This window comes from Globicephala melas, chromosome 15 (assembly GCF_963455315.2).
Source record: "Globicephala melas chromosome 15, mGloMel1.2, whole genome shotgun sequence".
In the NCBI taxonomy this organism is placed as follows: domain Eukaryota; kingdom Metazoa; phylum Chordata; class Mammalia; order Artiodactyla; family Delphinidae; genus Globicephala; species Globicephala melas.
Genome location: NC_083328.1, coordinates 86,203,153 through 86,214,849, shown reverse-complemented (window position 1 = coordinate 86,214,849; position 11,697 = coordinate 86,203,153). Strand labels below are relative to the sequence as shown.

Here is an 11,697-nt window from a genome sequence, read left to right as displayed (position 1 = left end):
TGGGAGCCCGCGGGCTAGGCGCCCAGCCCGTCCCGAGTCTGGCTCAGACCGTATCAGAACGCGTCGCGAGTGGAGCCGGGCGTCTTGTGCTTGGAGCCTCTCCGGTCAGACCTGCCACCTCTCGGAAGCCGCCCCGCCCGCAGGCCACGTGGCACCGGGAGGAAAGTTGGTTTCAGAGCCACACGGACGGAAGCCACCGACAGCTGCTCCTGTGGACACCGGCGCCTGGCGGGCCCTGAACCCGGGGTGTGGGGAGGGGCCCACTGTCCTCCAGGAAACCTCAGCCCACTGTGGGGTCGGGCCATCTCGCTGTCGCCACCCGCCACTTCCCCCTTCCACCCACTGGGTGCGTGCAGGCTGTCCCAGCTCGGGCGTCTGGGAAGGTAGAACCGGATCTGTGGGGCTCGGAGGCAGCCTGGGGAAGGGAGGCATCTGAGTTCTACTTTGTATGTTGTTTTGCAAGTATCTGCTTGGTACTTTGATTTAAAATAAAAACGTTTTTCATAACGTGTGTGTGTGTCTGGTGATGAAAGGCTGTGAGTGGGTGGGTGACATGGGGACGTGCCCCCTGGGGGCGGTGCCTGCCCGCTCCCCAGCCTGCTCTGGAGAGGGTGGTCCGGGGGCCCACGGCCCTTCTGCTGCCCTGAGGTCGAGCAGCTGGCCTTGGATCTCCCCCGTGTGCAGTGGACTTGCCTGGAGTCACCGTGACCAGCAGACCATGGCCAGTGGGCTGTGCTCTGCGTTCTCACACGTGAGGGTGGTCGGGCTTAACTGCTCACGGGCAGCGGTGAGGCCTCTGGGTCCTGGAATCAAACGTGGGCTGCCGCACTGATGGGCCACGGCCTGATGACCCCTCCACGTGGTAGAGGTTGAGCCGCTTGTCCGGAGCAGTGTAGGGCCGGTGTGGGAACGGGGCTCCCTGGACGTCCGGGTCGGAGGCTCCTGCCAGTGCCCAGGGCTGGGGTCTTCCTGCCCATCGTCCCCAGCACCCATTCTCTGCCCCAGGGTCATCGCCCTCAAGCCCCGACAGAGAATGGGCAGGGGGCTCACCTCGGGGCGGTGCCGACGCTGGGGAGGCCTGTGGGGGGAGGGAGGCCGGTGTTGTTCGCTGGAGGGGGCTGGCAGGGGGCATCCTTCATGACCGGTTTGGGGGACACGTTGGCTCTCTCTGGTTGGTCCTGATCAGAAGCTGCAGTTGCTGACTGAGCTGACCGCCTAGGCTGGTCCTTGCAGAGGCTGTGGGTCCCTCTGTGTCTTCGGTCTCTTGCATCTCCACGCAGCCCTTTCTAGGGGTCACGTGACCACCATCCCCCCATCCCCACTCCTCAGGAGGAAAGCCCCTGGCCACGCCGCAGGGTCCTCCTCGCCCGTGTCCGTGGCCGAGGTGTTTGGGGAGGCTCTGCAGCCCAGGCAGGCGGCCGCCCACCTCCGCGCACTCCCACTGGCTGCTCCCGTGTTCTCAGCTGTGGGGCCTGCCCAGGACCCCACTGACTCCTCTGAGCCTGGCTCCTGTGGCCTGAGAACCACGCAAGGGGGCATGTCGGGAGTGGAAGGTGTCCAGGGCCGTGAACAGGGCATAGCCACTCCAGGGGCAGAGCGCAGTGAGGGCCCCTGGGCAGTGTCAGCGCCTGGGCAGGCAGGAGAGACCACGTGTGGAGAGTGGGCAGTGGGAGGGAGGGGGCAGGCCCGAGGCCGGAGCGGAGCAGTCACCGTGGCTCAGAGTGATGGAGGGGCTGTGTCTTGGAGGTGAGGTCTCAGGAGGCTGGCCTGAGCAGCTGGGTGGATGGCGGTGCCCCCAGAACTATGTCCTGGGCCATCAGATCTGGGGTGCCCACAGATGCCTCAGGGACGATGGGCCCCGGTGAGCCAGCATGGGCGGGGGCGGGGCGGGAATGCAGCTGAGAGCTTGTTAACGCCTGGTTTTTGCAAGAGAGGGCGTGCACGGAAGCACCCCAAAACTCAGAAGGGTGGGTTTCCAGCAGGGGCCGTTGCACCCAGCGCCCGGACCCGGGGAGTGAGGACCCTGCCTCACGGCATTTGCTGCTTCCTTCTCTGCGTTCCAAACTGATAGTGGACCCGGCGTCTCCCTCATCCTCGGCCTGTGCGCACTGGTTCCTGCAGCCTTGGGCTGGATGGAACCCTGGCAGGGAGAGCCGCGCCGGTGGAGAGCAGGGTCCGGGAAAGGGTGGGGACTTGAAGGCGGGGCAGCCTCCTGGTGGGGGCACCTCGGGTCAACTTTTCTCCTCCAGCGATTTGCAGATCACCCTCAAAAACCGGTTCTTTGATCATTGAAAGCACACTGAAGAGAGTCATGGGTGCGGGTGTAGCCTCTTAGCACAGCCAGGGGGCGGACAGAAGGACCCGTCCCCTCCCAGGGGCTGGGGCACGAGGGCACTGCCCACCTCAAGCGAATTCCTGCCCAGTGTGTCTGAGCACTCCTTGTGGGCAGAGTGGCACAGGAACCCGAGGGGGCAGGGGCCATCTGTTTGCAGCAGGGCTCACCAGACGGGCCCCGGGGGCGGGGCCAGATGCCAGATGTCCTCAAGAGGGACCCCGCCCTCTCCCACGTGGTCCCCATCTCCCAGTGTCCCTCCAGCCCCCACACAGCCCTGCCTGAGGTCCTCCGTCTCAGGGGGGCACCGGCACCCATATGTGATGACATGTATCTGCCCATCGGTGCCCATACCACATCGATTCTTGTAAGCGGCCACGTGTGCTTGAAAACAAAACGTGTATTTTCTCTTGGCTGAGCGGGTTTTGCGTCTGTTGGGTCAGGTTCTTACCTGTGCTGTTTGGCATTTCGTTACTTGTGGATGTTTTTTGTTCAGCTTGATCCATCGGTTTCTGAGCGAGATGACTCACAATCGCCCTCTTGGTTGGTGCGTTGGTTTGACATCCCTTAAATAAAATACTTTAAAATTTATTATGTATTTATTTATTATTCTTATTTATTTATTTATCTATTTTAGGTTCCCAGCAAAGTTGGGTGGAAAATAGAGATTTCCCATCCCCCATCCCCCATCCCCCATCCCCCTCCAGCTGGCGCAGCTTCCTCCACAACCCACGACAGTGGGATATTTGTTAAAGCCAGTGAGCCTACGTGGATACGTCGTCATCACCCAGAGTCCGAAATTACATCAGGGCCCACACTTGGTGTACGTTCTACGGGTTTGGACAAATGTATGATGACGTGTATCCACCTTTACAGTATCATACAGAGCAGCTTAACTGCCCTAAACGTCCTGCTCTGCCTGTTCATCCCTCCCTCCCCGCAGCCCCTGGCAACCCCTGATCTTTCTGCTGTCTCCATAGTTTTGTCTTTTCCAGAGTGTCATAGAGTTGGAATCATACATTCTGTAGCCTTTTCAGATTGGCTTCTTTCACTTAGTAAAATGCATTTAAGGTTCCTCCACATCTTTTCACGGCTTGATAGCTCATTTCAATTAGTGCTGAATAATATTCCACTGTCCGGGTGCACCACAGTTTATCTATCCGTCACCTGCTGAAGGGCATCCTGGTCGGTTCTGAGTTTCGGCAACTAGAATACAGCTGCTGTAAACATCTGTGTGCCGGTTTTTGTGTGGACATGAGTTTTCAACTCCTTTGGGTAAATAACATGCAGCATGATTGCTGAATCCCATGGTAAGAGTATATTTAGTTTTGTCACCCAGGTGACACCACCTAAGTGACTGCGCCATTGTGCGTTCCCACCAGCAGCGAACGGGAGTTCCTGCTGCTCCACACGCTCACCAGCGACTGGTGTTGTCAGCGCTCTGGATTTGGGCCATTCCAGTAGGTGTGTCGTGGTGTCTCATTGCTTAAATTTGCATTTCCCTGATGACATATGATGGGGACATCTTTTCGTGTGCTTATTTGCCATCTGTATATCTTCTTTGGCAAGGAGGTCTGTTAAGGTCTTTTGCCCAGTTTTTTTTTTGTTTTTTTTTTTTCAGTACGCGGGCCTCTCACTGTCGTGGCCTCTCCCGTTGCGGCAGAGCACAGGCTCCGGACGCACAGGCTCAGCGGCCATGGCTCATGGGCCCAGCCGCTCCGCGGCATGTGGGATCTTCCCGGACCGGGGCACGAACCCGTGTCCCCTGCATCGGCAGGCGGACTCTCAACCACTGCGCCACCAGGGAAGCCCGAGGTCTGCATTTTTGAGGCTGTGTCCCCCGCGATGCATCATGCCTGGGGCTCATGAAGTCAGGCTGTCCTGTCTCTGGGGACACTGATGGCTTTCCCTTTGTAATTAGTAGGTAGCTTGGGGAGATAATTTGAGACCACACGGACGTCCTGCTTCACTTACCACTATGATGGCTACATACACTGTGCTTTCCTAGACCTCTGCATTTATTCCTGAGCAGAGTTTTGAAAGGACGGCTGTGTTCCTAGCAGAGAGGGATGTGGATAAGGGACCCAGCTGGGAGGCTGCTTAGGATTGTAGACTTGGACGCAGGCATCTGGTTCTGGATCAACTTGCTGATGGGTGTAGGGAGGGAGGAGGGGTCCAGGATGCCGTGTGTGACGCCTGCTTGGCGAGGAGGGTAAGGGGCTGAAGAGGCCGAGGACTTGGCCCCCCAGTACTCTGTTGAATAGAAACGGTGAGTGTGGGCTTCCCTGGTGACGCAGCGGTTAAGAATCCGCCTGCCAACGCAGGGGACACGGGTTCGAGCCCTGGTCCGGGAAGATCCCACATGCCGCGGAGCAATTAAGCCTGTGCGCCACAACTACTGAGCCTGCGCTCTAGAGCCCGCGAGCCACAACTACTGAGCCTGTGTGCTGCAACTACCGAAGCCCACGTGCCTAGAGCCCGTGCTCTGCAACAAGAGAAGCCACCGCAATGAGAAGCCCGCGCACCGCAACGAGGAGTAGCTCCTGCTCACCACAACTAGAGAAAGCCTGTGCGCAGCAACGAAGACCCAACACAGCCAAAAGTAAATAAATAAATAAATAAATAAATAAAAGAAACGGCGAGTGTGGGCATCCCTCTCTTGTTCCTGATCTTGAAAGTCTTTTCACTTTTCACCATCGAATTAAGTGTGGGTTTGTCACATGCGGCCTTTGTTATGCTGTGGTATAGCCCTTCCATAAGCCCAGCATTTTAAATGTGCTGTTGAATTCAGTTTGCTAATATTTTGCTGAGAATCTGTGCCTCTGTATTCGTCAGGGGTGTTATCAGTCTGTAACTGTGGTTTCCTGCGGCGTCCTCCTCATCTGGCTTCGGTATCAGGATGATGCTCAATTCGGGAGTGTTCTCTCTCCTTCAGTTTCCTAGTTCTCGTCTGTGTAATAATTTTCCTGCCCATTCTTGCTTGTGTATGTTGTGCTTTTCCAAATGAACTTTAAAATCAGCTTATCAGGGGCTTCCCTGGTGGTCCAGTGGGTAAGACTCCGGGCTCCCAGTGCAGGGGGCCCAGGTTCGATCCCTGGTCAGGGAACTGGATCCCGCATGCACGCTGCAACTAAGACCCAGAGCAGCCAAATAAATAAATAAACACTAAAAAGATAAAAATAAAAACATAAAATAAACTCAGCTTATCTGCCCTCTGATTCGTCTGAGCGTTTTTACTGGAGCTGCATTAGACTCTTAGATCCATTTAGGAAGGATTGACGGCAGCAGTCGTGTTGCAGCGCTCTCCCATCCCATTGTCAGAGGCGTCCTATTGTGGCTCTCGGGAACTTCTCAGTTCTCTTGCGTATTTACTGGTAGGCTCATCCACGGTCTTCTGTTTCTGCTGGTATTTTTGGAATGTTTCCTGTAGCTGGATGTTTTGTGGACGTTGAGGCTCCTGACATGACAATTCATGGCACTCAGCCAGCTTCCTGACTTAACGGGCATCTTCCGTCGCCGCCCCTCCCAACAGGACGCCCACGTGGGTGGGCATGGGTGGGCTCTCTGTGGGAGGGCGGGTGTTGGTATATCAGTCATCTGTTGCTGTGCAAGACAGCACCCCAAAAGGTGGCGGCTTAAAACAGTCATGACCACTTCGTCTCACTGCCTATTACCGCACGGTGGGAGCGGTTAACTGGTGGCACAGTCTGGGGGCCTCTGTGGTGGAGCTGGGAGATGCGTCTGACTCTGGCGTCTCCCAGGAGAGCCAGGAGGAGCGCGGGGTCCCTGACACGTCCCCGTACCTGCTGGTTGCACGGCCGGCCCTCCCCTCGTCCAGGCAGCTCTACAGTCTAGGAGGTGAGGCTGGTTGAGGTCACGGCAAGTAATGGTGGGTGATGCCTGGCACAGGTCAGACATCTTTGGTGGATTTTAGGGGGGCAGATATAACCACAGAGTCTCCCCGGCTTAGAGGGCAGGTCCCCTCCCACCCAGGCTGGCTGGTGCCGTTGAGGAAAGGGCCCCTTCCTGGGTGGGGGCCGCCCACCAGCTCTGCTGGGAGCACCTTTCCACATGCTCTGTTTTTCTGGGTTTCTCTCCCCGCAAACCTGCAGCCCTTTTAGCAAACTGCCCAGGGTCACACTCTCTCTGCCCTCCGGCGACCCCCGCGGGGCCTGACTGGAATTCTGCACAGAGACCCAGGGGCTCTCCCACCGTGGACCAGCGGAGGGATCGCGGGGCGACCCCAGGGGCGGAGAGACCGCTGTGGTCTGGGGGCGGCCCTGGTACTGGGGGAGGGGGCGGTGGAATGGGGGGCAAGAGGTAATTTCCACACTCAGACGTTTGAGTCACCCGGGGGCACAATCGCTCAGGGGAGAGTCAGTGATCTCTGGACTCTGGTCCTGAACTGGCTCCAGCCACCCCTGTTTATGGCCATCAACCCAGGCTGGGGTCGCACCGCTGGTCCCCTGCTGGAGGTGGGCTCAAGTTTTCACTTTGGAGCGGTGGGTTCTCTGACTCAGGGCTGACGCTCCATTTCCTTTTAAAACATCACCTTTGTGTCGCCGTCAGTTCCCTTGCCCGTGGGAGAGGCAGAGTGTGTCCGAGCCCCTGCCCGGTGTGCACGGCCCCTCGGTCCTCGTGTCCCAGATTTCTCATCGCAGGTGAACAGCGCAGAGGACCAGCTGAGCCTCAGATACCGCCCCGCAGAGCCAGGCCAGCATCAGAGACGGCATTGCCAGGGCCGCGAAGCCGCCGAGGAGCTACCTCTGGCTGGCCTGCGCGCCCAGGTGGACCTGTGTCTGGGCTGCTTCCGCTGCACCCAGTGGCTTGATGGAAAAGACTTAGCTCCTGAGCAGGCTGGAGCACAGCTGCTGCAAGATATCCTGCTGGCCCGCCTGAAGCCAGCCGCCAGGAGCAGGGTGCGGCGTGAGGCAGACCGCCTGCCCACGATCCCGCGGCTCACGCAGCCATGTCTGCCGCTCCTGCAGCCGGGGCTCGGCTGCCGGCGCCACCACAACCAGCACCCCTTTGCCAGGAGCCCCGAGGAGGCGCTGGTCTGGACCTTTGACTGTGGGCACTGCGGCAGCCGTCTGAGGCTGAAGACCCGGGTGCGGGGCCGCGGGGCCCGGGGTGAGCGGCGCGCCTGGCTGAGGCCATCCGCGCAGAGATGGGGGTCGCTTCCTCCAGCTCTGCTCTCCACGCTTCCAGCGCCGTCCGCCACGCCTCAGCCCCGTGGGCTCCCGGGGCTGCTGCCCCAGGCACGGAGCCTGCCCCTCTCTCCTTTCCCTCGTGAGCACCAAGGCCGCCGGAAGCCGCAAGGTGTGGAGGTGTGGCCACGTCTCCCGCACGGCCAGCCGCTGGCCTTCCGCAAGTCTGTGGGGCGAGGGTGGCTGTGCGGGCAGGGGGCGTCCTGATGCGGGGGCAACCACCACGCCGTGGAGATGGCCGTGTGGGAGGCTGAAGAGCTGAGTCTCCATGACAAGGAGCTGCTCACGCCGCGCGCCCTCACTGGGGACGAGCACACAGACCCCCACGGCCAGCCCCCCGGAGTCCCTCGGACGGCGTGCCAGGCCCCAGCACCCACGGGCAGCTCCCTTGGCGAGCCCTCACCCCAGCGTGCAGGCTCTGGATCAGTGTGACCCAGCACAAACCCACATCTCTGGTCCCCTGGCCTCTCCTGCCCTTCTCCCCTCCCCAGACTTCTCTCTGCCATGCCCCACCCTCTGCTGCTCCGGACATTTCCTTGGAGCAAGCACAATGACTCTGCCCGGGACCCCTGGGAGCCTTGGGACAAGTCCATCTGCAGGACATCCAGGAGGGAGCCCCTCATAGCCACGCGATGCCACAGATAGCATGACAGTGTGGCTGGACGCCCTGGGTGGCATACAGCAGCACGCAGGTGGCTGGAGAGGCCTGGGAGGGGAGCTGCAGGCTGAGACATACCAGCGCTGCAGAGGACACTGGCCATAGCTGGGGTGGTGGTGCTGGGCCTTTCTGACCCAGTTAAGGTCCCCGCCTCACCAAACCGCCTCTCAGTGGGGGAGGGACCCTGTTCCTGACCCCTTGCCCTGGCCACACCTTATCTTCTCAGGGGCCTGCTGTCCTAGTGACCATCACGGTGTGTGTACGGAGAGCTGGTTAGCAGTGTACCGAGGGCGGCTCTGGCCTTTTCCCGTGGACAGTCCTCCTCCGCCGTAGCCAGGGTACACGGCGCTGCCCTCCTGGACCTGAAGGGCCAAGCTGCTGGAGCAGGTAGACACCGATGACCGCGTCGCCTTCAGGAAGTGAGCGAGCTGCTGGCCGAGCTGCGGGGCACACTGGCAGCAAGGACAGACTCTCTAGGTCGCCCCTCTGGGGCTGGACACCAGGAGCTGGTGGGGAGGGGCGATGGGCTGTAGGGAGGCCCCGCCCCCAACAGGAGGTATGCATTTGTGTGGACCTGGGGGGGGTTACCTACCAGGCTCCCTTGCTAGGACCCTAACCCACCTCGCAATGGGGGTTCTTCAGCTTCTTTTGGGGAGAAGATAGTACTTTTATTTTCATTAAAATGTCCTTTTGGCCTTGGGCCCTGGCCTCGATGAAGCTGGGGCTGACAGTACTGGCGCCTATCTGTGCCTGCAGGTAGTGACTGCCCCCACGGGGGTCCGCGCAGGACTTGGGGGTATTGCCCTCCCTTGAGGAATCCCAGCGTAAGAGGCAGGAAAGGCGGCCAGAGCCTGTGCCCAGGTGTCACAGCTGGTTGTTGTGATGGGGATGGGGGAAGGGCTGGGGCTGCCACCTGGCAGAGCCCCGGAGCAGCTCTTCTCATTGGCAGCGGCAGCTACGTGCCAGGGCTGAGGCTTCTTGCTCCAGGGGTCAGTGTCCTGGAAAGGCCAGCCTGGGGCACCCCCTAGAAAAGGAAGCAGGAGCTGGGGGGGGGCAGGGACTTGTGGGTGGGCTGGGCTGAGTCAGGAAAAAAGCTCATGTGGCTGCCACCCCCTTTAATAAGGAAGTAGGTTTGTTCCTTCAATTGCCGATGCGTGTTTATACTCCTCTTTATTAGCGTGTAAGTATTAAAAAGCCATTTCTAGGAAGGTGTGGTCAGGGCCGGGCCTAGCTTGCCCAGCCGCCGGGGGGCGGGCCCTTCAAGGGCCCTCGGCCCGGTCTGCAGGGTGAGGCTGTCCAGCCAGGGCTCGTACACCAGCGTGTAGCCCTCCACCCTCTTGATGGTGAACTCGTAGGAGCGGTTGGGCAGCAGGTTGGGGACGTCGAAGGCGTAGGCGGCCACGGGGATGATGCTATACTGCACGCGCTCCTGCTGTGTCTGCGGGTCCAGCAGCTTGTAGCGCAGCTCAAACTGCTCTGGCGCGGCCGGCTGGAGCGTGACAGACCAGCGCAGGCTGGCCCAGTCCTCGTGGGCCACCGACTCCTTGCGGTCGAACGTGACGGGCGTCTTGGCGCTCAGCGTGACCTGGAGGTTGGGAATCTTGGTGGCGTTGATGTCAGACACCAGGCGGTGTTTGATGTGCAGACGCCCTGGCACCATCGTGGCCAGGAAACTCTCCATGACGGCCGACAGGTCTGCCAGCCGCTGCTCCACGAGCCCCCAGCCTGCCAGGAAGGGCTGAGGGTCCGGTGACTCGAGCAGGGCGTCCAGCTCAGAGCGGCCGTGGCCCAGCTGCTCCAGCAGCTCCCCTAGCAGCAGGAGCTGGATCTTGGCCTGGGTCGCGCCCACCTTCTTCATGCGCTGGAACTTCTGGGGCTCGATGAACTGGAACGTGGTGGGCAGCACCCGCGGGTTCTGGTCGCCCAGCGCCAGGTGCTTGGGGAGGATCTCGATGTAGTAGGAGCACTTCCTGAGGAGCTCCACGTGGGCGTGGTGGCGCTTGAGCAGCTGGGGGCTCAGGTCCGCGGTCAGGAACTTGCGCAGAGCGATGCGGCGCTCCGCGTACGTCCGCCACGTCTCGGGCTCTAGCAGCTGCCGATCCCCGGCCTCCCCCGCCTCCTCCTGGTCCAGGAGGCACTGAGGGCTGTCCAGCTTCATTCTGTCCGGGTCCAGCCTGTCACCGGCAAGTTCACTGTCTGGGAGCAGCGGGTGGAGGGCCCGGTGTGAGCGGGACGGTCAGACCGGCCTCTGCCGCCCACCCAGGGGCTCACTCGGGGCAGTGTTTGTGTGGGGGTTACTTCAGGCCCACTGGCCCCCATGCTGGGCCCTCTAGCCTGCTGGGGGGCGCGGGGAGAACTTTGTGGGGAGGGCTCGTCTCTCTGGAAAGAGGCTGCTTGGAGGGCCAGGTGAGCAGGCTGCAGGTCTAGATAAAAGCGGACACTGCGGGGCCAACACGACACTCTACTGATGGTCGTTTGTGATGACACAAGGCAGGGCTGAGACGGGGGCTCTGGGCCAGGGCGGCCCGTGCGGAAAGGAGTTGAGAGGCTGAGTGACTCGCCCAAGGCTGCTCTGCTAAGGGGCAGAGTGAGGTTGGGACCCAAGTTGGTCTCCCTCCCCAAATGCCAGGCCTTGACCTTCCTGGGGCAGAGGTGGCAGACCCCGGTCCTGAACACTGCAGACAGGGTATCTGGGCTGAGGTGCAACTGAGACCAGGACCCAGGACTCCTGCCCTAAGTCCTGCGGTGGCCGGAGCCTGGGGCAGATTCAAGCTGCCTCTGGAGGGAACTCTAGCTCCAGACCTGGCTACAGGTCCGGGTCCGAGGTGTTTCCAGATGCCCACCGTCTCTCAGGTGGAAAAGGCAGAGGGGCTGCTGGTGAACTCCTCCAAAGAAGCCTCTGTCCTGGCCCTCCTACCCCAGACCTACACCCTCCTCGCCTCCGAGACCCCCTACAACCCCCACCCCCGGCCCCAGGCCCACTTCCCCCCAACCGACCCCCACCTCCGCCACATCACCCTAGTCCTGCATCCCCCCAGCCCGCCTCCCCGCGCCCACTTGCCTTTCGTCGTGCAGCGGGCGGAGCAGTGCTGCCGACTGTGCGCTGAGCCGGCGTGCCCAGCCTTGCGCCGCGGCGTTCCGCGGGTTGCCATGGGGACCGCGGGCCTTTGTGACGTCCCGCCCCCCGGGGGGTGGGGGCGGGGTGGGCGGAGAGCCCAGGGCGTGGGGGTCGGGCGCCCTCAACCTGAGGGGCTGCGGGCAGGTCGCGCGGGGCTCGCTCCCCGCACCAGGACCCGACTGAAGGAACCAACGAGTCTCAGCCCCGGGCCCGCCCCCAGGTTTCAGCTCAGACAGACCGTCCAGAGGCTTCGCTCCCTTCCCTGGGACCGTCACGGCCTGAGCCCCGGCCGGGATGCCTCTTCAAGCCAGGGGACGCCACTTGCCTCCACCCCCTTGCAGGTCAGTGGTGGGGACCCTTCCAGGCTAGGGTGTCTGTCTCT

At 61.1% G+C, this 11,697-nt stretch overlaps 1 protein-coding gene across 1 annotated transcript; it reads right to left on the bottom strand.

Moving 5' to 3' along the window:
• Positions 1-9,398: 9,398 nt before the first annotated feature.
• On the bottom strand, positions 9,399-11,349 carry FNDC11 (fibronectin type III domain containing 11). Its single transcript, XM_030841635.2, has 2 exons — positions 11,259-11,349; positions 9,399-10,393 (listed from the first exon to the last, which is right to left on the bottom strand). Exons 1-2 carry the CDS (start codon positions 11,347-11,349, stop codon positions 9,399-9,401), a joined length of 1,086 nt encoding a protein of 361 aa, XP_030697495.2.
• Between the last annotated feature and the right edge of the window lie 348 nt (positions 11,350-11,697).

Excerpts from the sequence above, each read along its gene's own strand:
- FNDC11 (XM_030841635.2), bottom strand. The coding sequence starts at position 11,349 with ATGGCAACCCGCGGAACGCCGCGGCGCAAGGCTGGGCACGCCGGCTCA. Across the intron at positions 10,394-11,258 it reads CGCCCGCTGCACGACGAAAG|ACAGTGAACTTGCCGGTGAC; the intron begins GCAAGTGGGCGC and ends CGCTGCTCCCAG.